General features: G+C 38.6%; 1 protein-coding gene across 1 annotated transcript in view; it reads left to right on the top strand.

Annotated features, from left to right (window-relative positions):
- Positions 1–27,243, top strand: part of tbc1d22a (TBC1 domain family, member 22a) — a gene marked incomplete in the record, with an annotated part of 186,046 nt that overhangs the window by 60,980 nt on the left and 97,823 nt on the right. The window contains 1 exon segment of the mRNA XM_014018835.1: positions 23,265–23,371. Within this exon segment, the coding sequence (XP_013874289.1) occupies positions 23,265–23,371 (107 nt within the window).

Here is a 27,243-nt window from a genome sequence, read left to right as displayed (position 1 = left end):
ACTCACTCACTCACTCACTCACTCACTCACTCACTCACTCACTCACTCACTCACTCACTGAATTACTTACTCACTCATTTAATTACTCACTCACTCACTCTCACACACGCACATGCGCACGCACGCATGCACGCACRCACRCACRCACACACACACACACACACRCRCRCRCRYRCRCRCRCACRCACACACACACAATTTGTAWTGAGTAGATTGGTTGTACTAATTCCTAAAGAGCATTCAGTAATTTTATTCCTACAAAATAATCTTGTGGATATCAGTTGTATATCAAGTGATGAAGTGAGAACGTTTGGTAATCTGGTGCTGTTTATTACTTCAAACATTTTATTATAAGCTCATTTACAATTTGATTCAACCAAAAAAAATACAATATGTATATGTGTGTATAATTGTAAATCRTACTTTTTGGGGAAAAATTGAGGATCAGAGCTGTACAAAAACTTTAAATCTGATTAATTTTTCCTCCATTTCCCTTTCCTATTTTTTCCCAAGGCCAACTTCCCTTAGTGTCTAAATGTGCTGTAAAGTTCAATTTATCAAGACATTTTCCAGTTACCACTTCAGATAAGATTGTGTGTGTGTGAGACATGTGTTAGTGTGTGTGTGTGCGAACCCCACTGTTCTCTCCAGAGCCCTCCTGCTGTTTGCGTTTATGCTATGCCACATTTACGCAGATGAATGTTTTATTTTACTGTCACACTTAATTCCTGTGTCAGTACAAACACTATTTCAAAGTGCAAACAGACTGTAAGACGACGCATGAATATGGTCAGAGATGTGAGTTTTATCTCTTCAGTCATGTTTAAACTATTAAAAATAGGAACATGCATATATTTATTTTATTTTTTGCTTTGGCTACCATTTGTTGCTCGTGTCAGATGGCTGACAGTGGATAAAAAGAACACCAGCTGCGGTGCTGGAAACATTAGGGTTACACTTTAATAGTATTTTTCATTTTCTGCACACAGATAAAACCAAAACGTTCGCTCATATGTCTGTTTTCTCAAGAAAAACTACCCGTTCACCCATCAGCCTGTTCAGATTTGAAGACTCCCACCCTATTTATCTTTCAGAGCATCATTTATTTCTTTAAATCATTTAAGATGATCTCCACACACTTAAACGTGAACGTATGCACGGAGACAAACTTCAGCCTCAGGCTTTTGCTGCAACACTGCTGGATGTTTGCTTTTCCACTTGCTTCCCCTGTAATGTTTGTTTCTGTATTCTGTCTCTTTAATTTCCAAATGCTACGTTTTGGTCCATCAGGCTCTCTTTGAAGCCACTTAGACTCGAGCTGCTAAATGGAATCCACAATGCTCTCTGAGGAATAGCTGGTACTCTCCGGACCCACTGTGGTCACACAGATACAAGTTAAGTGTTGGGAAGCACGCCAGCAGTTGGACTCCGTGGCTCCTGGAGTTTTCTCTTTTTACTTTTGGCATGGAAAACTTGACTCGGCGCTAATGAGTGTTTGTTTGTTTTAAAAGAATTTCTTCTACTCTTGTTGAAACTTCTGCTAGTAATTTATGCTTCTTTGAGTTCACCACGAAGCAGTGCAGGAGTCTTCAAAGCTTCTTTTATGGCCATTGTCAGCCTCTTCATTAAACGTTAGACATTGTCAATACAAAGTTTATTGGAGAGATGATTAATTAGATTGCATTTACCCCAAAGTAACAAGCAAATGTCTTTAAAGAGTCCAAAAAATGGAAACATCTCCTACAGATGATGTATACATAGAATCAGCTGTATTATAATTCTAATACAATGTTCTGAAGTGTTAAATAAATCTGTTGCACAGATTTCAGTTTGAATAACAAATTACCAGCTCTTACTGAAAATTTTATTTATCTTTTCTACATTTTATAGGTATTTAATTATTGGTGTAAAACTTAACAGCTGTCATTACATTCATGCACATAAAATCTGAAATCTGAACATTAGAACAGAAAAATCAAAAATGCCATTAGAAGTTGGCTAACCAGTTTAAGTTAAAACATACTTTTAACTACGGTAAGTATTGGTAAAGTGTATTGAGCCAATCATTTTCTGTTTCGATGCAGCATCCCGTACAGAATTCAGAATGACAAAATTAATATTTTTTCCCCAGAATTCCTAGACCCTGTCAATACCCTTATTTAAATATATACCATATAACGGTAGCATATATAACCCCTACACGTACGCAAAGCAGCAGTGCACCAGAACTTGCTTATTGTTTTGGGTGGTTGGTGCTCATTGGTGGGCACAATGAAAAGCCCCTCATCAGAGCTAAACAACAACAAAAATCCAAACCTCCTACGTTGAATAGTTTCTGAGTTATAAGCATTTTTGCATGTCCAGACACCCCTCTTTTAGATGGAACCCCCTGGTCAAATATGGGGTCTATCATAAAACCGTTGGCTGGTGCAGTGCAGGTCAGACTCATCTACATTCCTACCAAATTTCATGTTAATCGGTGCAGCCGTACCTTTCTACGGTTGACCAAAAATCACTTAAATAAAATAAAATAAAAAAAGTATGAAAACAATGACCCTCGTTTCACATGCAGGTCTCATAATAACAATATAAGACTTTAAAAACTTTTGTCTCCTTTGATTACTATTAAAAAATGATAAAATAGAACCATCTTATTTCGGCTTTCCTCCATCATTGTCTTTTCCTCTGGTTTTGATTAAAATGTTTCTATTTTTATTCTTTTGTCTTTTATTTTCTCCACCCCTGATTTGTTTCTCCTCCCCACCCCKTGCTGTTCTCTGACTCATTGTCAGATCTTCAAAGCCTCACCCCGTGCTCCGGTGCCATGCACCTCCATGCACTGATGAGCCTTGACTAACATACAAAGCCAACAAGCCTTCAAACRTGCCTGGCTGGCATCTTACATGATGAGTTGATGTGCCGTGTTGTTGTTAGCTGCTCTCGACTTCTCATAGAGAGAGACGGAGATCCAGAGAGCAGTTTGGCTCCGTTTGWGATCAATCTCACTCTCCTCCTGTGTGGAGAAAATATGAAATGTGCACCATTCAACTGTTTTGTCGTCTGTGTTTCCTTTKAAACCATTTTATGTGCCATTTTTTTGTACACCACATTTTTATTTTTGTCTCTATTCTTTTTAAGGTTTACAACAATAATGAACATTTTTCACATGACCATCGTTTGCTCAAGCTTTGCRGGCTGTTATGCTTACAGGTAACAAAACAAAATGAAAGAAGTTGCAGCTTGGGAGAAAATAAGTTGCATTTAAGAGCTCAATCCAACAAGGGAAAAGCAAAGAGATAACGCAACATGAAATGGGGGGTTGGGGGGGGGGGGGCAGAAAGGATGGCAAGAGAAGATTACAGCCGGACCGAAAAAAGATGTGTCTCTCTCCATGTGTGGGATGTACTTAGTGTTTCATGACTGTATTTGTAGCCTGAACACGAGGCTTCACCCAAACAAGGGCCTTAAAAGGTGCTTGTTGGCTAGACTCAAACATCTCCATCAAATTTTTCTCTGTCATACCACTGAAATATCAAACTCTGGTGATGTTAAAAATTATGACACAACATTAGCAAAATTTTTGCAAGTTGAAGGCTAGAAATCTGATTYAAACCATTGTAGATRGTCCATAAAATCATGCACAAAGTTGGGGGGTAGTACTGTACTCATATAAATATTTTTGCTGATGTATTTTAACTGAAACATCGGCCTCATTCACAAAATCCCTGAGTCCAGAAATGAAACCACGTCGTAAAAAGCGGTTGAAGCGATCTTACCTCTAAAACTCCTTTATGCCTCCGAGCGAGATAGTAACAGATCCAAGAAGACAACATGATGTGAAAAAAAAAGGAAAAAAGGCAGTCCTGCATAACGAACTAATGATATTAATGTGCGATCAGGCCGCTCCTCGAACAACAACAAACACATGGTCATCTGTAACGGCTGCAATCTACCGGTGTTCTGTAAAAGTTGGTCTACCTGAAAAAGTTTCCCCACCAGAGGGGGCGCTCGCGAGACGCAGAGCATGAGATTGTTGTTGAGTGGGGTTCTGATGCCTTTATTACAGAGGAGGAATACCAGAAACTTTTACTGATACTGATGATGGTGAGCCTGATTTTGAAGACTTTTGATTCAGGTTCATCCACACTTGTTAGAGCCACATAGCTCTGTCTGTTTGTTATATCACTTCAATTAACAAATGAACATTGATAGCTTTTGTTGTAGTTATACATTTGTTGTTGTGTACCTTTTAGTTCAAATGTTGCTAAAATAAAAAACTGATACAAAAGTCAAATGTTAATTTTACTGATGTATATAAAGACTGCAAAGGCTGAAAAATCCTGAAGTCTAAAATGAAATTAGAGGTTGTATGAGAATTACATTTTTAATGCTTTTTTGGCTAAAAATAGTGGGGGTCGTATTATACATGAGATCGTATTATACACGAATAAATACGGTACATACCACCCTGAGCACACCAGATCTTGTCTAATCTAGAAGCTAAGCAGAGTTGGGCCTAGTTAGTACTTGGATGGGAGACCGCKTGGGAATATCAGGTGCYGTAAAAYCAGTGTAGGAGTTGTACCCACATTGGAACAGTAGCAAGAGAAAACATTTGACCATAATCAGTCATAGRTTGCCTTCTATGAAGGATGACTAAGTAGGCATCAGAAAATTAATTACTACTATATAACCTTACACTATAAAACGACTACTTAATGAAGGTTGTTTATATAATTCTTGCAGAGCTTTTCAAGACCYCAAACTTGGTGTTTCATGACACAACTTTTGGTCCCAACTTTGAGAACCAATGCTTTCTCAGAACCAGGCTCAGGATTGGCTGTTACCTGCCTAAACTGGCTGTGGCTTGAGAGGACAGGAAAGAGACACAAACACAGGAGGCTTGGCCCAGATGTAGTTTCTATAGGAAGGAAAACAAAGAACACAGATTAATAACAGCAATAACTGTGTGTAGGATAGAAGAGAAAGCAGTRACAGCAGCAGAGCAAGAAAATGTGGTCCGTTCAACCTCCAGCAATCTTTAGCAGCAGAACTTGGGGATTACACTAGAAACCCAATCCAACCCTAACTATAGGATTTATCAAAAAGGAAAATTTTAAGCCTTAAAAGTAGAAAAGGTGTTAGTTTCTACAACAGAGCAGCCTGATAACTGAAAGCAAGTCCTTACTTTTAGAAACTGTAGGAACCACAAGTAAACCCACAGTCTAAGAATGAATTATTCTGTTAGGGAAATTTAAATCAATAACATCTTTAATATATGATGGAGCTTGGTTGTTGACAGTTTTGTATGTTAGACACAAGATTCTGAATTTGACAAGGAGSCAGTGGAGAATGTCCAACAGAACTCTGGCAGCTGCATTTTGGATCAGCTGAAGACTTCTTTAAAAAGTTTTTGGGCACACAGTTAATAAAAAATTACAGTAGTCCAGCCTAGAAGTGATGCTTATATTAAAGATGAATTTATGTATTAAAAATGTATAAATGTATTTATCTTTAGTATCAGATGGAGCTTGGTTGTATAACGCTTTGTTTGTTAAAAGTAAAATTTTAAATTCTGACTTTTACAAGGAGYCAGCGGAGAAATGGCATCAATTGGAAAATGTGGCTCAGATTATTTGGCTAAAAAAAGGTCACATGGGTTTAATATATGCTGAGCACTGAGCTACAACCAAACAAGGATGGGAGCAGCTTTACTTTTTATTGAACTTTAGAACACAGTAAATAGTCTTGGTTGAAATGTTTATTTAATGTCAATGAGTCTTTAAAATCCTTGACTGGGTTTGATTGACAGCTTTTACTTATGAGATCATGGTTTAGTTGTTCATCTGTTTTGTAAGCATCTCTTTCAGATTTTCTTTCCATTTTTCCATTTTAGATGTTTAAAATAACTGAAATCTTTTCTTAAAGGGTTTGTGTACTAAGTCATTCACTTTGTCCCTCACAGTGACATTCGTTTGGTTCAATTCTTTGCCACTTCTTTAGACTCTTGTGTGATTCTTCTTTTCTTGGAGATATTTTTTAAATCACGTAACAGCCGTAAAGTTGGCACATAGATGCTCGTCCAGCTCCCAAATTACCTTTTTTCTCAACCAGCACAGACTCATAGTTCAGCTTCTTTCCCACTGTGTTTTCACAGTACCCCTCCGTTTCTCTGCTGCACAAGATTTCATTAACACCTGCCTGTTAATCCAAATTGAAAAGTTCCAATTGGCAGATTAGCAATGTGATGGGAGGTAAAGTAACACTTTCTTTTTAACCCACTGGGATTGTTTAACAATGTAGCAGGCTTTCCTCCTGTCAAAGGGGGAAATTGATCTGAAGAGTCTGTTGTTTCATCCAGTGCGAACCATTAGCCGACAAGCAAAGTCATCTAATTGAGGCCAGGACGGGCCACGACAGGGCGGGGAGCAKGCCTGGGCCTCTTTTAAAGTGCTAAGGGTATCGATTGACCGCTGGATCAGTAATGTCATCTGCATGGCCGCATCTAAGTATGGATCTGCTCTGAAGAATGACGAGAACAAGGAAGTGGCTTAGAGAGGCCACAAAAGATGTGAGGTGAGGGTTTGACGGCTGTGAGTGAAAAACGATGCGAAACTAGAGTGGAGACAAAGTAGGAGATAATAGCAGCAGCCTGAAGGCTTTTTGGTTGGCTTAAGAGGAAGAGAGGGTCTGAGCTAGAAAACAAGACTAGAAAGTGCCCCCACGCTGTCAGGAAGCAGACACGTCAAGTGGTCCTTTGTCCTATCAGCTTAAAGTGAAATGGCTTATGTGGTCTAGCTCCTACTTTAGCATACAGACTGCAAGGATTTCATAAAGAAGTCAGCAATTACCTTCACATCAGAAGCAGTTCAGTGTATGAAAGCAGTGCCTCTTATGTGCAGAATATACATCCATCTAAAAGCCACGAGTAATGATTCAAAGAGTGACAGTTTGTTTAAATTATATGCTGTCAGCTGGAGGTGCTCTGACAGTAAAGGAGATTTTCCTATTCCAGTTTATAATCATAAAAAATGAGCTCGAAAAATGCCCAAAAGTCACAACAGAACTATAAATCAGTTAGAATAATTGCCTTAATCCAGCAGAAAAAAATGCTGCTACAGTCAGTGTTTCTTTTTCTATATTAAAGCTCTGAACAACAGTGTGACAATAATGTTCTTCCAGTATGAAGCGTTGCTGAAAAAAAAAGAAGAAAATAATCCAGAAATGGTAAGGCTAAATTTGTTTAAAAAAAGCCTGTTTAGAAGTTGAAAAGAAGGGACCTTTGTGATTTGAACACAAGGACAAACCTACTATGTTGTCTGTAAAGTTTTTTTTTTATTTCAATGCATTTTTTTTCCATCAAAAATTGATTCTAACCTTGAAATGGCAATGGAGAATACTAAAGACGAAGCTGTAAATGACGAGGCATCAAACAAGCCTGAGTCCATTCATAAAATTAGAAATATTTTACAGCTGTGCCCCTGGGTGAGTTGTAGTTTTTAGTTTGAGGGGGATTCTGAATAGCAGTCGGCCGGTGTGATGGCCTGATTCAGCAGTGAGAGATGCTGCGTGTATTTGTGTTTCAACCATCCTTTTAAGACTCTTCAGGTCCCTAGACTCGATTTTTTTCTTAAAGTACTTCAAGTGGATACTTTTTTTGAATAATAAAGCCATGAACTTTGGGTTTGCCTCACATTATGCTTTTTATTGCTTTCCCAAGTAGAGCAACTGCTGTATGCCTAGCACTTTTGTGAATTATGCAACCATTTTTTAAGACACCTTCCAGGAGGGAAGAGCTCTCTCGCTTATTTCTTTCGTTTTATAATGATTTTTAGGAGTTTCTCACAGCAAACAGGCGTGAAACATGCTTTACCATGGGGATAAAGTTCTCTTAAAACACTTGGTAGAAGTTTGAGAGGTGACATACAAAATTATTTAAGCTGTAGTCGTCTTTGACTCACCAATGGTGACACTGGTGAAAAGTGGTAAAATACAAATGACCTTAATGTTCTGTGCAAATAGGTATTAGAAAATTAACATCTTTATAAAAGGAACACCATTTGTACAGTGGTCCAGAACARAGAGGATATGAACTTGTAGCTTATCTACGTATAGATTCTCAGCCCCTGTGCTGTCGTCGTGTGTGGTGTCTGTGGATGGTGCAGCATTGCAGAGCACCCAGGGACAAAGCTGGGAAGATGGAAACAAACTGTCAGTCAGCTGTGATGAAATGCCTGCAGGGTTGTAACACCACACACAAACACGGGGCACAAACTCATGAGGAGAGCTGCCACGAATACAAACTGACATATGGAGTTTTAGCCGTGTCAATAACTCTGCTGGAATCAAAAATAGCACCAAGAACTATGGCTGAATCCCGTTTCCTAATGTTACCTCGGCTGCTACACCCGCTCCTACCCCTTGAACATTGATGTAGGCCTCTAAGGGGTGTAATAAAAATAATCCACTAGAGAGTGATCAACCCCTTCAAGAAGTGGATATGCTTGTTGTTGCCAGTTCCTTTTACACAACATGTGTGTCATCAGCGTAGACGTATATATCTTCTAGCAAGTTATCTAGCTTTCAACAGTTTAGGACAGTAGTGTTAGCCCTTCCATCAGTCTTACCACCGTAAAATGGGACAACCCTTCAAGAACAAAGCACAATATGAATATACCCATTTCTGCCAAGAAACTAGTTGTCTAGCCCAGTGGTTCCCAACCCTGGTCCTCAAGTACCCCTATCCAGCATGTTTTACTTGTTTCCCTGCTATTYAGCAGGTCTTCAGAAGGTTGTTAATCACTCTTCATTCAAACCAGGTGTTTCAAATCAGGGAAACATCTAAAAACCACTGCTTTAAATGTTGACCAACACCTCAAGAGCTTCTCTGGGCTTGATGAGRCATTTTCAAAATATAATATTGACTTAGTTTTATGTTTTTTAATCTTGCCTTTGGAAGCCATTGATTCTTTGCCATTTATTTGTAAATAATAAACCAGATAACATGTATTAAACAGTGATTCTCAACCCTATTCCTCAAGGACTCCTTTCCTGCATGTTTAGATGTTTCCTTGATTTGAAACACCTGGTTTGAATGAAAGAGTGGTTAACAATCTTCTGAAGACCTGCTGAACAGCAGGGAAACAAGTAAAACATGCTGGATAGGGGTACTTGAAGACCAGGGTTGGGAACCCCTGGTCTAGCCTACACCAGAACTTGGCATACATCATTTTGTGCTTGTGAAGGAAGACAGACGATCCTTTTGTTTTAACTATTCCCTTGAAAATTTACCATTTGAAGGCAAGACAGTACTACCCTGTTGTCCTACCCTTACATTACAAAACGATTAGGGACACACCCCTACCCCTTGGCCAAAAACTACTTGCAACAAATATTAAGCAGTGTCACGGCTTGAACAGATGTCTTTTTGGCTACCATAGCTCTTTCTCGTTCTCCTCCCTTTCTATTTAGTGCCTAAATTAGAGGTGCACCAAAAAAAAAAATTGGCCAGCCGATTGATTGATCCCAATTTCCTTAAATGTGGGTGATTGGTGATAGGCTGATGCTTGCATGAGGAACCGATCTTATCTACCTCCGCAAATGTCCAAATAAAACAAGTTTGTATTGTTTCAAGGGTATTGTTCAATATTTTTCTATAAAATAAGATTGGAACATTGAAGGTGTATTGTGACCTTATGAAACCTGATGGTGTAAGTTAAAGAAAAATAAATATAAATTTGATTTTGGCCAAAATTTGAATCGGCAGGTCAGGCTTTTTAAAGATCAGTGATTGGCCAGAAAACTGCATTTGGTGCACCCCTAGCTTAAATATAGTAAAGCGTCAACATCTGCGCCTGATTTACTTTTATTGTTGGACTGATATATTGTTGGATCTATGTGATGTACATGATTTTTCTGTATGTACCAGTCATTTATTTTAGCTGAAAATGGCACCATGTGAGCCAGGTTTTAATTTGAAGTTTCAGAAGCTGACTCATTTGCAGTCACAGAAAAAGCCAGTTTACAGTTCTTCTCTTGTTTAGTTATATTGCTGCTTATTTATGTCCAAGAGTCATATTCACTTTGAGTGGCAGCTATAAATATATTCTTTATTTAAAATAAGTTATGCCTGACTTCTATCATTCTGCCTTCCCAACTGTAAATTTTTGTTTTTCTTTCATGTATATAAAAAGTTGGATCCTTGTTTATCGCTCTCTGATTACCTTCAAAACACAATTGACTGACAGCATAATTCTGCATCTAAATACTTCCCAGTTAAATGCGCACTCAGCACTGGAGGTCCTCCTGCTGGGCCTTCACATGTTCCTAGTCAAAAACAAAACTAAGTTTGGTTTGAAACTAAACAAGACATAGAGCAGATTTATTTATTTTATTTTAAATTTGGTGAATTATCTGACATGTTTGCATCATCAACAGAACAAAAAAAAGTTCAGAATATTTATTTTGGACTTCATTTTTTTAATGACAGCATTTTGCTTCATGACTTGTTTGTTTTTATACTTTTATGATAAGTTAGTAGTTTACTACAGTGGGTATCAGGAATTTGTGGGATTTCCTGGGGTTATTTGCATATGTTTGGGTTTCTGAACCCAATTTGTTGTAATCCTTAAGAAAACTAAAAAAGAAAATCACAACTTTGTGAGGAGCAGCAATGAGCCTTGTAACCTGAGACAATCCTCATTATTACTTTATGTTTATCAGCTGTAAATATGTCTTTTAACCTCTTCACATTTAAACTATTTATAGGAGTAAGCAGCATTTTGTTGTAGACGTTTTGTACTGATCACTGTGACGACGTCTTATAAAATAATTGCCCTTCTTTCAATTAGTACATCCTGTCCCCCTCATTTCTTCTGTTTAGTTTTTTCCACACTCCCCTCTAGTTCGTATCATTCTCCAGTTTGTCTATAGATTGAGTATTTTGTTGGAATAGATCTTAGCCAGTAGGCGGTTAACTCATATTGGCTTCTTTCTCCCAGCAGCCCGGCCACTGTTGGTCATGTCTTCTATTCTGAGTGTCCTTCTGATTAACGTGCGTTATTAGCTYTAATGAGCTGCTTAGTGAAAGCCTGAGCCCAGCCGCTGACATCCAGCAGGAACGCTGTCTTTTCTGCTTTGTTCCTTATCTGCTTTTGCTTTTTTCTAATTCCTGCTACTTTAATCATTGGCTGAGATTATTGACTCGGTGTAGGCATTATTTTCCCTCCAGACAGCTTGAGATTTGTTCTTCAATTTTCTTTGACTGTGTCTCTCTTTGTCTCTCCATTGGTTTGAGAAATGCCCCCATATCTACTTTTCTATTTGGTTTAGAACACAATCACTGTGTTTCTGGGGTAAGTAATAGCATTGGACTGGCAGAAATTAAATCAGCGTTGTGGTTGTGACCCTCTGAGTCTATCTCCAGCATTTTCACTATAAATTTCTCATTCCCCTGAAATGTGTTCTTTGACATTTGATGGTTGCCACTCCACGTTGACTTTCTGCGTCTGTCGCCTTAAAGAGTAAAGACGGTACAGAGTAAAGCTATGATATAAAGTCAGGATCAGGTCAGGAATAGAAAAGCACAATAAAACATGAAGGTGGAAGCTGTGTTTTTCATCACCTGTATATATTTTAGTTTTACACATTTGTTTTTTTCCTTTAGATAGATAATTTACTGGTACAGAAATCTGAATACTGTTCATAAATGTATTATTTGTAATGGAAAATATATTTTTAATTGATTTTTACATCACTATCATGATGTGTTAACAGGGTTCCTGCAGATCCTTAAAAAGCCTTAAAAGGCATTGAATTCATCAATCCAAAAATAAGGCCTTAATTAGCCTTAAAAGGTCTTAAATCAATCTTCAGAAGACTTAAAAATGTCTTAAAATTGTAAGTAGGATGACTGTAATTCGTATGAAATATTAAAATAATTGGCCACATTTATTTACTTTTGAAATATTCCCATTCAGATGCTCCCTTTTGACATCACTTCCGGTTATTTCACATGCAAATATCTCAACAATTATCTATGTGAGCAACATGAAATTCATCTTCTAATATGTTAATAATGTTGTCTTTCCAAAAATACATTCATATTTCTTACAAAAATTGGATGTCACAGACACTTTAAGGTTTCACCTACAGCAAGCTGGGGTTAAGACCCCACTGTGGGTCCTAAAATTCCAAATTTTGGGTCGTTAGAGGATTTCTAGAAATTATATTAAGTTTAAAACTGACTGCTAAGAATGTTTTTTTTGCTATATTTGACACGATAGCAGTTAGATATGGATAAAAACAATTTGTCTATTAGCAATATTTGAATAATTCAACCAAAGATACATTCATGAGCTTCTGCCACAGTTTTATTTATTTATTTATTTATTTATTTGTCATTTGTGTTTGTTGGTAAATTGGTCTTAAATTGCATTTCACTTGGCATTAAAAAGTCTTAAATTGAACCTGCCTTAAACTGTAGGAACCTTGGTTAAGAAAATATCTGAACAGTTTTACTGGGATCGGAGCTCCAGTTAGTGTTTAAAAACTAAAACATTAAAAAAATTGTATAAAAATAGTTAAAAACCAGTTGATTCTATTGTTTTCCTCCCTCACTTGTAAATAATGACCTTTTTAAATTTTGCCTTTAATTTTTTTCTTTTATTCTATGAATATTAAATAAGTTTTTGCCCAGAGGCTACAGAAGCAAAAGCGTTTAAATCTAACAGTTTTTATTGTTTTATTTAATTATTTTGTGGAGCTTTTTTATTTGGATTAAACAAAAAAACACCTTGAATTTTTCATCAAGCCACATCGTTTCCACGGTCAAAACCCAGAATAGATTATTTCAAATGACGTTTCATTAAAACGCTGTTTTGTGTTGCAGAATGGAAGTGTCCAGTGGAGTCGGACTGTTATCTGTTAACAGTAGAATATATAAGACTCCTCCTTTCATCTGCATCCGGCCTGATCTGAGTTACGAGATTCTCTCATTGCTAAAGATAAAAAGCAAAAGAGCTCCTAAATGATCCAGAGAAATAGTTCTGTCAAAAAATGATTTATCTTCAGTGAATAATCGCAGAGGTTATTGAATATTTTTAGATTAACTTAATTACTTGACTATAAAAAGCCATAAATTGAAGCTCTGTTCGGCGAGGAGCTTCAGATCTCACCAGGTCTCTATTTCTTGTGTCAGCCGTGTGATTTGAAGAGGAAGAGGGGGGGAAAAAAGTTTTATCATTCTGTCACCAGTAAGACGCGTTCCGCTTGACCTGATGCAATAAGAAGCAATTGAAACGCTCATTTTACCGTGCCGCTCCACTGTTGGTGTGTGGCGTTTTCAATTGCATCATGACTGTGAGCTCAGATATTCACCTACATATGAAAGCACACCGTCGCGTTTTAATGTTCACAAACGCAAAAATATGGACTTTATTAAAAACAAAACACAGTGCGCACTTCCTTTAAATCTACCACCTGTGTGTTTTWAATGGGCCTGGTTTTATTAATACCGCTCTTTAATGTTTTATCTCCATAACTAAGCCTGCAGATTAACTAAAACTAATGACTTAATGGACTGATCCTTCACTTACATCTCAGCCTGCATCCTCCCACTTCCTAAACATGTCTTAAACATTGGGTAGACAGAACTATTTTGTTTTAAACGGGAAAAAAACAAAAGATTTTGACCATTTTATGACAATATGATGTACAGTACAGTCCAGTAGGGTTGGGCGATATTGGAAAAAAAATTATCCATCCATCCATCCATTTTCTGTACACGCTTCTTCCTTTTCAGGGTTGCGTGGGTCGCTGGTGCCCATATCCAGCAGTCACAGTGCGAGGGGCGGGGTACACCCTGGACAGGTTGCAAGTCCATCACAGGGCCACACATAGAGACAAACGAGACAAACAACCATTCACTCTCTCACTCACACCTAGGGACAATTTAGAGTTATCAATTAACCTAACAGTCATGTTTTTGGTCTGTGGGAGGACATGCAAACTCTACTCAGTAAGGTCTCCGGACTGGGATTTGTACCGGTGACCTTCTTGCTGAGAGGTATCAGCTCTACCAACTGAGCCACCGTGCCGCCAAAAAAATTAATTGGCGGCAAAAAAATTAATCACGATTAATTGTGGTATTTAGCCGATAACGATTAATTTGACGATTAATCCCCTGGAGTCCCTGAACACCCTTATGTCCTGGTCTCATGGCCAATTTAGTGGGAAAGATTTGCTCTTCATAAAAATCTGTTCCAAATTGTCAAAATTACAGACTTCTGGCTATGCATCAAATTTTAAATTATGTTGATAGATAAATCAATTTCAGAATTTATTTTTTATGTTCGTCATATTTGAAGCGGAGAGAATCACCGACCAGACCAAAACGGGGAAATCCCCAGTCAGTCTGCCTGGTGGCATTAATCTTATTAATCGTCAAGTGCCAAAAAATAATCGATTGTTTTTCTGATGATTAATTGCACACGATACGATTATGCCCAACCCTACAGTCCAGTACAACCTGAATAATTCATCATGTGTTTTGATGACAATAAAAACACGGAATAACACAAAACAACTAATAAAAAGTTCAATCATCAGGCTGTTGTCTTTGTTCCACCAGTGGGCAAAAAAAGATGTGGTTTCTGCCTTTTAAACTTTTTTTAAGGGGGCTTTTATTTTGAAAAACTAGGGTGTCAGACAACTCCGGTCCTTACCTTTATTTTGACACCCTTCTAAAAAAAATAAAAAATAAATAAATAAATGTCAATGTCGACCTTTAAGGAATCTCATGGGCAGCTGTTAAGGCGGGATTAATTAATTTCCAGTAGCTTTAAAGTGTATCTTACCCCCCCTGTGAAAAGATAACTCCGCCCCAAGGCAAAATTTGAAAAATGCATCAAAGTGGGTAGGGGAGGGGGGGTTAGAGAGCGGAGGTGTGGCCAGGACGAGAGAACGTGACAGGCAGCTAGCATTAGCATAATTGATGCTACATGGAGAGTGACCACAGTATCGCAGAGAGTTACATCTCTGAACATCTGAGGTGGAGGATTTTCACCCCACACCAGCACCGGACAGGAGCGCTCCGACAGCCTGACAGAAAGAAAAAAAAGCATACAGCTGCAGCTGCTCACATGATCGCTAGTTTAAATCAGGAATAAAAGTAGTTTACCTGTATAAAGAGCCCTAAAAATCCATAAATTTTGCAAAAAATCCTTACAACTCACACACTCCATATGCAAATTAGCCTGCAGTACCACTGCTCTACCCATATGAGCAGCAAAAAGACGTTTTTTTAGACCAAATATTACAGATTTGAACAAATACGCACAAAAACATCAAAATTAGCACAGAAACAGTACTATATAACATTTTAGACACATTCTAGGCAGTTTATCAGCTAAAAAAAGTCAATTTTGGGGTAAGTTACTCTTTAACCAGCACTTGATCATAAAAATACATACTGTCTTTTACCTGATATAACCAAAAATGTTGGTTTTTTTGCACCTCCATATTTGCATATAAAACCTAATAAAGCCTAATGATATCGGGTAATAATTTTTTTGTGCTCTAGCACATACAGTATAAATTATCTTGCATTATTTTGTGGTTTATTCATTCACATTAATGCAAACTGAATACAAAACTGAACATTTGAAATAACGTATTAAATGTTAAATGAAAACTGAAAAATATTTGTATTATGTTTTCACCTCTGACCCCAACATTTTAATTCGAATGGACACAGAATTAACTTCTGTTCTGACTCGGTTGCTCGTGTTATTAGATTTATATGAAATAATAATAATAATCACCCGTATCCGTCAAACTATAATATACTTTTAATTTTCAGACTAAATTTAAAAGACCATCAGTCTACACACAAAGGGTTTGTTTTGATTTTACTAAATGGCTTCAAGGAAAATTTTAGTGTTTCTGGTAATTTATTGATATTTTCTCATTTTAGTTTTAAACACGAGTCACGCATCCAACCAACTGAAAATATTTTTTATTACTCTTTCTACTTTCAAAAATGTGGTTTACAAGTGAAATGTGAAACAAACCTTTGCAGTTCAGCAGTGATAAAAACTGCCACAGATATTTTTGGTGGCTGTGGTCATGGTGAATATGGCAAATAGTTCTGATTAGATTACAAAATAATTGTCCAGTCATTAAAGACATTTGACCTTTTATTGACCAAATGTTAGTATTTATTTTCACTCAGTTCAGTGGTTGTTGTTATTAATGATCCAGGATGATTAAAACCACTCTTGTGTTCTTGCTCTCGTACGTTTGCCGGTTCGGTCACTTTTGTCGTTTCTTGTGCACAAAAAGCTTTTTTTCTTAGTTATCAATTACAAGTCCAACCGGGAGCAATTCTGCAGCTCCAGCTATGACTTGTCATATCGATCGCCCTCCTCCACCTTTCTGTGTTAACCGTTTGGAGTTAGGATGCTGTGAATGATGGTGGAAAAAAAAAACATACTCGCCTCCAAAAACAAGTCGTACTGGTTGCTGCTTCTCTGTCACCACTGTGGTTACACAGCTGTAGAGCATGTCACCAGCTGTCATGCTGACTCATGCTTTCACACACATCTGTGCTGGAAAAATGCACCATATCTATGTTTGATAGATTGTATTGGGGCAGTTTATTTGATGTACATAGATGCAATAATTTAAACTCTTTAAGGTTTTCCGTAGAGTCTTTTTGTAGCTCATGAACTGAAAGTACTCCCATTTGATGTCCTGGAGTCATATTATCTAACCAGCAGCTATGGGAGAGGCAGAATGATGCATGTACACGCTGCTTATAGTGGGTATAGTAGGAGATTGGAACATTGTTGGTGTCTTTTTATTCCATAGCTCAAAGTGCTGTTTATCATCGATGAAGCTGAAGGTCGGTGGTTTCATTGGGCTTTAAGAACTACACTTATAAGGACTATCTAAAGGAAGATGGATRGCAACCATCGACTGAGGCTTTTGCACCCTCCTTTGATCCCATTGAGCTGTTTCAACTTTAGAACATTTTAAGAGCTTTTGATTTTTCCATAACCAGAAAGTCACCATGGAGCCGGGTCATTATGTCACGTTAAACATCTCTTTTGTCTTCTGAAGTTCTCTCTTGTGTGMTGTTAATCTTTGTGGAAGATCTCATTGCGAAGAGACAGTTTCTATTCACCTTTGTCCAGTTCTCACTGTAATATCAGTACAGCTCATAAACTCTTACAGCAGCAGTTTGTCTTTTTAACATCCTTTTGGAGGGATTTAAGTGTTTGTTTTTGGTGGTTGTCAGAATAGTGCCTGACAGAATTTATTTATTTTACTTTAAGTCTTCGACAAGAAGTTTTTTTTAAAACTACCCAGAAATACATTTTTCAACACCGAAACCCCCAAGAGCCATTTAACATTGAGCAAAAATACAGATAACCAAACTAAGAAAACAAAACTATTTATCTGTTTTTATAGCGATGTATTTTTTTACGGTCAGTGCAAGTTTTTAAAACTCCACAGTGAGTTCAGTCTAGTTTACCCAAAACAAAAACTCCAAATACTCCAGATCTACTTCAGTATTTACCTTAGATCCATCTAATGAACGGCTGTTAGTCAGTTTTTACGCTCCTAATGGGATCAGGGTATACAACTTCAGAAAAATAAGGTATAAGATTGTGTTTTTCCATTGCTGCTATGACTTATTGTTGGGTTTTCCAGTCTTTTTAGATGAGTAAATCAGCTTTATTTTACCTCAATGTGACCTGCAAGAAGTTGACTTTCCAGTTTTCCAACCTTGACCCAAAAACTTCAGGTAAAACAGTTTGAGTCGAGTCAAATCAGTCCTGAAACCACTTTATTGAACAACTTTAGTCCCATAAAAGTAACAAAGTACAAATACTTCTTTACTGTACTTAAGTAGAATTTTTGGGTATCTGTACTTTACTTGAGTAATTATTTTTTAGCCTACTTTTTACTTCTACTTATTACATTTTCACACAATTATCTGTACTTTCTACTCCTTACACTTTTTTATAAAGGCAAGAAATAGAAAATTGTTACTTTTATTACATTTTTGCTTGTTTTCATTCCAGCTTATTGTAAAAAAATAAATGCTATCCATATAAACTATCCTAGATAGAGTGAATTTAACTGTGGTTGAATGAGAAGTATAAATATATAAAACTCTGATAGTGTATTAGTTTGTACACAAACAAATCATGTCACACTCCAGCAGGACATAATCATTAAAATAAAAGGACTGTACTTAAGAAGTATCTCATTAATTATATTATTGCATTTGGCCACAGCCCTCAGATTTTCATTTTAGAAAAGGTTACATCACCATTGATATATGTACATAAACTGAAACAGCTGGACTAGTGCACCTGAAATTTAACATAAATTAATTTTTTTAATACAACAGTCATTTCTGCACTGTTTTTGAGGAGGTCACCTCCTAATAAATGTCCTTACAGAAAACTGCTCATTTTAAATCAATACTTTTACTTTTAATACTTAAGCACAAAAAGTATCAGATACTTTAAGACTTTTACTCAAGTAATATTCCTAAAGGAGACTTGAACTTTTACCAGAGTATTTTTTGGTAAGATACTTGTAGTTTTACTCAAATATCACTTTGTGGTACTTTATACAACACTGTAAAATCTATGGAATCAAATCAACAATCTGATTAAAATACTGATCTGGGCAGGTAAAGAAAATAGTTAAGCCTTTGTTTTCCTGCCCTCTTTAACCTCCATCTCTCTATTTTCATATCTTCACACTTGGTGTCACACACCATTATAAACTGGTTCCCATTGCGCTCTCATCTCCTGTGGTTTGAAACGTGTGTGTGTGTGTGTGTGTGTGTGTGTGTGTGTGTGTGTGTGTGTCCCTGCATCTGTGACATCAGGTTTGCCATGTTCACTCTCTTCTTAATTATCCAACAGTATAAGTGCCACCTCTCTGAAAACGTTGGCTTCTCATTAACGAGGTAACCGTGTTATCAAGCTAATTGTGCCGCTGAGAGGAAATCACATATTTTTGTTGCAGCCAAAGCTCAAAGAGGTTGGAAATAGTAGGAAGTAATGTGACAATTTTTTATTTAAAGTGAGAAAGTCGGGTGTCATGCCGAAGGGTGAAAAGTAGATTGTGTCGGATGCAACGTCTGAAAAAATACGCCGTTGGAGTCGTTGGATGTCACCTGAACTGCTGCTGTAACTTTTAAATAATGACTGCATTACTGCACGCAAAATCACGTTAGTAAATCAGCAGTCACCAACTCGGGTTTGTTTGTGATTAATCTGAATCAACAGAAGGTTGTCAGACTGGCATGTTTTTTATTGCCAGTCTGCGCCGTCACACGCTCRGCACAAACACTCCATGATTACATCGGGCTAAACTCGCTCGTTCATCATCTTACATCACATTACCTTGTTGCCCGTAGTTGTAGGAGGGGCAGATGGCGGCCCCGGCGTGTGTATGTGTGTGTGTGCGTGCACGTGTCTCACTATGTAGGTGCCCGCACGCCGTCTCTGGAGGTGTAACCCAGCTCGGCGTGCCAAGCTGTGCCAAGCGCTCGCAGCTGGCAGCGACCACGCCGTCGGTCCCTTCGGACAAGTTGCCCCCTGCGCCAGGACAAACAGGAAATGAGCCCCGGGGCCTGGTAGGAAACTGGCTCCGTGGCCAATAGGAAGAGATGTGAGGAGGCGGGGAGGGGAGCGAATGAGGAGAACAGCTTGGAGAGGCAGGGTAGCAACAGAGAAGGCTGAGAGAACAGGGGAGGAGGGAGAAAAGATGGGAGAAGCGTTAATGTACAAAAACAGGGCTGAACACTGAAAAGTTGATGAAATAAGAGTTTGYAAACATTAGATGTTTAATGAAGTAATTGCTTTCAAACAATAACTAATCAATTTTTCTTATTTCTGCGTCTCCCAGGCTGTGGTCTGCTCCTGCTTTTTGATCTTTTAGATCTCATCTCTCTGTTTGCTGCGTGTTGTCCGTGTCAAACACATTCACATCTCACTGTGATTGTCAGGATCTGCTCCCTCAGARGATAATTATTGAGCCACGTTTCACGCAGTATCCATTTGAAAGTAATTAGCAATTTCTTCAGCTGCTATGGTCTTGTAAGTAAAGGTGGCCTAAAGCTCTATTTTTTTTAGTAACTGAAACAATTTTCTACAAGTGTGAAGGCAGATATAGAGAGTATCATAGATATTTTAAAGTCCAAGCAGTGCACAGAGAGCTGACTGGGTTACCTGACTTGGAAAATGATTTTAGATTTTAAGCACTGATCCATGAAAAGCAGAGTTTCGTCAGTTCTTCTAATGATCAGAGGGGGCAGTGTTGCCCTGTCGTCTGGACACAACCGCCCAGAGCTTAGTCACTGCTCTAAATGGCCTCTCTTCCTCGTAGCCCTTCCTCTTGTGTGTCCTTGTTATTGTGATGAGCTATGCCTAATTCCAGTGCAACCACCGGACACTTGGAAGCAGTCCCTTCTAATCTGCTCCTGAGTCAAGGCCCCGGTTTGGGACTCTGCCCGACAGCAAGGCCGTGAGCACGACAAAGACTGATTTGAGACTTTGGGATACTCAGGGTCTCCCAAAACGCCGGAGCAGCGGCGTTCTCGCCGCCCTGTTAATCAGCAGTGACACCACGCGAATGGCTAGTCAGTCTGTTCGCAATTAATCTTTTCAACTGCAGATCTAATGCCGTCAGCAGCGTTCAGGGCTGCCGCATCCCACAGAGACGCCCATATTTATGTAATGTCATTGTCTTCTCCATCAGCGTGGAGGAGATTTTAAATTAAATATGGAGTTTAAATTGGTCAGATGGTGGCTGCTTTTGTTTCTGTGCAGTTAGAGCAGCTGCTCAAACACTACGATTAGATCTAGTTGATTGTCTTTGACTATCAGTGGCAGAAATTCAGGCAAATTCACTCATAGTCTGCTTTCTTTGGATGACCTCTTCCTCTTTAACCATTCACTTCTTACMCTTTTTTTGGTACCACTTAACCAATAAGGCTCCCCTAATTGATGGCTTATGAATAGTTTATAGATAGGTTATAGATTAATCTGTAAACACTTTATAAATCATTAATAAATGTTTATTTTGGATTAATTAAGGACAGGAAAGACACAAAACTGTCCGGTTTTTCGCCAAATAGTGAGCCAAATCTCTTCCTGTACATATTACTAGGTTTATAAGCACAATTATGTATTGGAAACACATATTTTAAAATAATATTGAACTATATTACTTATACATATTAACAACTGTCCAAGGGAGCCTTATTGTAAAATGTAAGGCAGTAGGTACACTATTTATTAATGACTAATAAACTTGTATAAATGCCATAATGGAGCCTTATTGTAAAGTGTAAAACAGTACACTATTTATAAGGCTCTATTATGACGACRTTATCGTTATACTGTTCAACACTTTACAAYAAGGCTCCCTTTGATTACTGTGGATATGTATAATGCAGTAATACAGTACATTATTATATGTAAAATATGAGTTTTCAATAAATTATTGTGCTTACAAGGTAGTAACCTAGTCTGAAATGTTTAATAAGCACCTTTTAGATGTGATATATACATTTGGCTCACTATTTGGCAAGAAATCAGACAGTTTTGTCTCTTTTCCGTCCTTAATTAATGAATAATAAACACTTATTAACGATTTATAAAGTGTCTACAGATGAATTAATAACTATTTATAAGGGGAGCCTTATTGTAAAGTGGTGCCTTTTTTTAATCTCATTCCAAAGAAGATTACATCTTTGCATGTTTGCACAAACAAGGCTTCTGATGTGTGAATCACGCTGACATCTAATCCCAACACAGCTCCTGGACACTGGTGTCGTATTAAAGATCTGCTAGATATGTGTGCAAAATGAGATTTCTATTTGCGTCCACTCTCTCCGCCGGTTTGATGGAATAAAAAAGTCCGACTGAGATGAGGGAACAAAAGCCCGCTTGCTCAAAAGTCTGTCCATCTTTAGCTGGCTCGAAGCAGACAAGACACTGATGAAAGTGTTGGGGCTYGCAGGTACTAGCTTTATAGTCCTGGCCCACTGCCAGCTCCCTGTCCGTCTCTTCTGTCCRTTTGACTGAGCATGCTCATTAAAACCTTGACAGTTTTCCACGGGGGTTGCCAAGGATACCAAGCAGAGCTGGCAGGTCCTGAATTTGTACTTGAATGTCTTTTAAAAAATGCACAAACTCACCTAAACGCGTAAAAGTACCCCTTTTGGTTATACTTTGCGACCGCACACACACTTTGCTCTTTTTGTCTCTACTGGCTGCTCCTTTTTTCTTTCTTTCCCCTCCACTTCTCTCTCCAGATCATTGTTAATCAGTCTCGTCCCATCTTCACTCCACTGGCTGTCAGTGGCTTGTCAAAARCCCGTCAGAGCTCCTGCAGTCCGTCACACACTGCTGCCATTAATGACATCTGATGACACCCGTCGCTGCAGTCGCCCGCTGGAGATGACGGGGGACTCAGTCAGCTCGCTGCTTTGAAATTGTTTCTTTTGTTCAGTCTGCGGCGTGCCTCAGGATACGTTTAAACCCAACTTTGCTTTACTTATCTACAGACAGTTTACCTTCCACCTCGCGTCACCTTGAAATCCCAATATTTAGACAAATTAAACGACTTAAAGGAGTAAAATATTAGCTGTCAGTGCAGCTTAGTTCTGTTTTCAGCTGGTAATATAGCTTCAAATGCAAGAACTTGTGAAAACATTTTTTTGGCTTTTCCTTGAAAATGTTAAAGGCATTCACCGCCTCGAACAAAGAAGGTGCTCATTATTCTTTGTGCTCAAACACTTTGACATTTTCTAAACGCTCAAGAGAGCCATAGGTAAGACTGAGCTGTTGTTTTAAAAAGATGATTATCACTCAGCCGCTCAGCTTTTCTACCTGCTCTTCCYGCGCTGCATCTTTGTTCCTTCCCAGACAACTCTTTTGTAACAAACCCCATTACCTTCTCACTTGCTCCCACTCTCCCTCTTGAATTTGGCCTCTTCAAACACCTGTAACCTGCTCGTCTGAATAGCGGGCTTATGTCAGAGCGCTCACTGTGCCGGACGCCTTGATTTGCACTCAATCCCTTTTTAGTCTCTCTTTCTCCCACTGCATTTCTTGAACTTTCACTCCACTTTTCTTTTACCCGTCTCACCGGCTCATTTGCTGTCCATCTCCTCCTCTTTGCAAGGTAAATTCTTGACTCTTTTATTGCTCTCATTTTCTSTCCTCTAGAGGAGGAAGTGGAAAACTTTGACGTGTCCAGTCTTGAGGAAGAGGCTCTGAGGAACATTGAGGCTGACAGCTTCTGGTGCATGAGCAAACTGTTGGACGGCATCCAGGTAAGCTTGTGTGTAACTTTAGAAGACGAATCGGGATCCCAGAATAAAATAATTTCATGCTTTTTAATGACAAAACAGTTTAGCACAGTTTGAATGGTGATGTTAACTTGCCAGCAAACATATAAAATCTGATTTGGAAAAGACAATATTTGACAATCATTTGTGACCATAAAGCTGCTGTAACGGCACGTTTCTTCTAGTATGATCATTATGTACACTTCATGGCCATATTTTATCCCATCACTGGTATTAAAATGTAAATGTACATCAGTAAGTCACTTGGTATGCAWAGTTTTGAGTGTTGCCAATGGTTCTGATGGTCCTGACCCTTATGAAACCAGATGGAACTCGTGTGTACACCATGACTTTTTCATATGGGCTTCAGAAATGTACAGAGCCGCTCAAAGAAGAAATACAGTCTGAGGTAATAAAAATCAGTTGCCTAAAGGCCTCTGTATACTCCATTTGAATTTGAACAGTCAACAAGTGGACATGTGGTTGTTTGACGTGTTTTGTGTTGTTTCCACAAACTTCACTCCCGGTCTATTAGTTTTTTTACTTACTGTATTTATTCAAATATAATACTTAAAATTAAATCCATAAAATCGTCCATAAAGTTGGGGGGTAGTGCTATACTCGGATAAATATTTTTACTTATGTATTTTAACTGAAATATCGGCTTCATTCACAAAATGCCTGAGTCTGGAAATGAGACTGCGTCGTGAAAAACAGTTGAAACGACTCACCTTTGACACTCCTCCGTGCCTCAGAGTGAGATAATAACAGATCCAGGCAGGTGACATGATGTGAAAAAAAGGAGGAAAAAGTATTCCTGCACCTTAGTAATGATAATGAACTATTGACATTAGCGTATGACCGGGCCGCTCCTCTAACAACAAACACATGTTCGTCTGTAATGGCTGCCGTCTACCGGTGTTCTGAAAARGTTTGTATCCCTGAAAAAAACGTTTCCCCACCAGAGGGGACGCTGGCGAGTAGGAAGCAATCTGCTTTTCCCCCACAAGATGGTCCAAACCTCATATGAAGTCTCTGACTTTTGTGTTGGTGCCTCCTGGTGGACTATGTGTAAAATGCCAGAATTCATATGATGCTGCTACAGCTGATATACAGTATAGTTGTTGTCAAAATACAGTACCTTTTAGTACATATGTTGTTAAAATAAAATGAACAGTCCAATGATCATTTTACTGATATGTATAAAGACTGCAAAGGCTGAAAAATCTTGAAGTCTGTATGAAATTGGAGGTAATTTGAGGATTGAAATGTTTTTATGCTTTTTAAGCTCAAAAAAGGGGGGGTCGTATTATACATGAGATCGTATTATACATGAATAAATACGGTACGTAAATTTCATAAGCTTCGTAAGTGGGGGGTGTGGTTGTTCTGGCTTAAAGTGATGACACCCACCTTCAAAATCCTACCTCCCATTGCAGTATACGCCATTGCATGAGGTTTCTTCCTGCTGGTGTCCACACTCCAGGGGGGTTATTTGTCCACAAATCTGCCTCGGATAAAGTACCACGAATTCCTCTGTGCACAGCATCTGTGCTCTCTTCRTTCATGAGTTTTTATTTATTTTACTGTCTTTGTCAATGTCTGTTTTTGGGTGCAGCAGTCAAATTCTGGAAGCTGTAGTTGAAGCAAACCACAGCAGCTGAGTGCTTTCAGCATAAACAAACCGGCCCACAGACCAGTTGCACAGTAGGTTCATATGTGGTGGGGGGTTGTAACAAGATGGGGTGGAAGACTGGAAGCTTCAAACAAAATGACACAATTGTCCTCACGCAAATGTGACAAACATCGATTTTGGCAGTTTGGATGTAATATGTGGAGGCCTTTAGATTAAGAAGCCTGTGCRTGGATTTACAATCAGTTCCCACAGATTGAAAGTTTTTACGTGTAGTTTTTCATTCTTTCCCTCAGTTTGAACCAGATGCACAGATTCAAAATAACACTGAATCAGTCTGAACCTTAGAACAACTAAAACAAGTTAGCAAACCTGGAAATGAGGATTTGTCCAAGAAGATCAGCTGCTTGCTCTCAACCAGAAAGATGGCTGTTAGTCGATCTGCATGCACAAATGAACTAAACTGAAGGAATTGATTCTGAATCCATGCTCACGATTTAATAAACAGAACGGATGTTCACCGCTTCAAATGTTAATTCGATCAGGATCCCTGGTGGGCTCCGTGGGAATGTGATTTTCTTTAAAGCAGGCCTGAGTGTTTGGAGAGCAGATAATTGCATACAGACTCCAGCACCAAACTTCATTTTGTTTCGTCACTTCATCCCAAAGCCTTTTGGCCACCGGCTCTCCTAATCGACCGGGCTCTCAGCGGTCACGGTCGAGCCATCTGTCATTTCCAATTGTGCCAGCTGATGGTAGCTTCAGCAGCACTACTGTTACTTATCACCCTCTGTTCTGACACGTTCTAAAATATGTGTTACTTAGTCATAAAAATGTGTTTTATGAGCTGCTGGTTAACAACAAAATGTTAATTAATGCCCTGGATGTAACACTTTAAAGAATGGTCATTTCAGTTTAGGCTTTGGCATTATGTATTTAGTTAAATGGAAATTAAGATTTAATAGTCTGACTTGTGTTGGTGGGGATTTAATGAGAAAAACAAGCAACGTCCTAACAGATCCCTTTGTTTTATGTTGCTCTAATGGATGCGCTATATTTGTGCCTTAAAAATTCCTTAAAGCCTTACAGTAAAAGTAATTAATACGACAGAGCACGCAGTGTGCATAAAATGCGAGCGTCCTTAAATAACTGTTAACCAGTTGGTAGGCTATTCATTCAGGAAATTAATGGAAGCTTGTTGCCCCTGAGAGAGTGAGGCAGAGGGAAGGGAGCTCACCAGCACAAGAGAGACAGAAGAATGGTGTGTGTGTGTGTGTGTTTTTGTGGCTGTTCACCCCCGTGTTTGTGTTTGTTTGTGACCTTGGCTTCAACTAATTCTGTGCAATTCACCAGGGAGGCACATGTTCCCCCTTCCTCTAATACTTTCTACACAATCTAACAGATGCTGAGTGTTTCAGCTCTGTAATTAGTTGCTGATCTTTGCTCTGACCTGGTCTAAAACCCCCTTCTGCCCCCATGTCCAGTGTATACTTTAACACTAAACTGAGAGGACGGGGGCAAAGAGGTCTGGTTAGGGTTAGTAGGAGGCAAAGTCTGCCTCACAAATTACACATGACTGCAGCCCTTTGAGTTTCTCATGTCCATTATGTTGTGTCCAAATGCTCCATTGTGCTAGATAAACTGGTGGGGTGCAAAAATGACCCCATAGTGTTCCAAAAAAACTTACCATTTTTTCTGTCATATTCTGTGGTTTAAACTTTTATTGAGATATCAGAAATGATAGTTTTTTTTCCAGTCATCTGTTTCTGCTTGCTGTCACTCACTAGCAGCGTTTCCATTGCAAATGTGCGCAAAACATTGTCGATATTCTGTTAATGTCGAAAAAACACAGTTTTGCAACTGCATTGTTTCCGTTAAGTAAGAAATCCTATTAAAGTCACGCGTGAATACGTTTGTTCTCGCGAAAAGTCATTACAAACATGGCGGCAATGGATGTAAACACATAGCATGTTGCTATCACACTAGCGCTCATCATCAGAGGAGACGTCGGCGTCTTTTATCGAGGCTTTCCAGCAACAAGCCCCTACTTTAAACTGCCGGTTGTTGATCACGTGACTCCCGTGATCCGAAAAAAGTGTTTCCATTGCAGTTTTGCGAAAAACACCAATTTCGATACAGTCGAAAAACCACCTCATCCTAGCGCAAAAACATTTTGTTGAAAATCGTAATTTTTCGAAATTGACGCGTTTCCATTGAGCAAATT

The sequence above is a fragment of the Austrofundulus limnaeus genome, unplaced genomic scaffold (assembly GCF_001266775.1).
Source record: "Austrofundulus limnaeus strain Quisiro unplaced genomic scaffold, Austrofundulus_limnaeus-1.0 Scaffold204, whole genome shotgun sequence".
Taxonomy (NCBI): Eukaryota; Metazoa; Chordata; class Actinopteri; order Cyprinodontiformes; family Rivulidae; genus Austrofundulus; species Austrofundulus limnaeus.
Note: the sequence above shows the minus strand (reverse complement) of the source record. Positions and strands in the feature narration are given on the sequence as shown.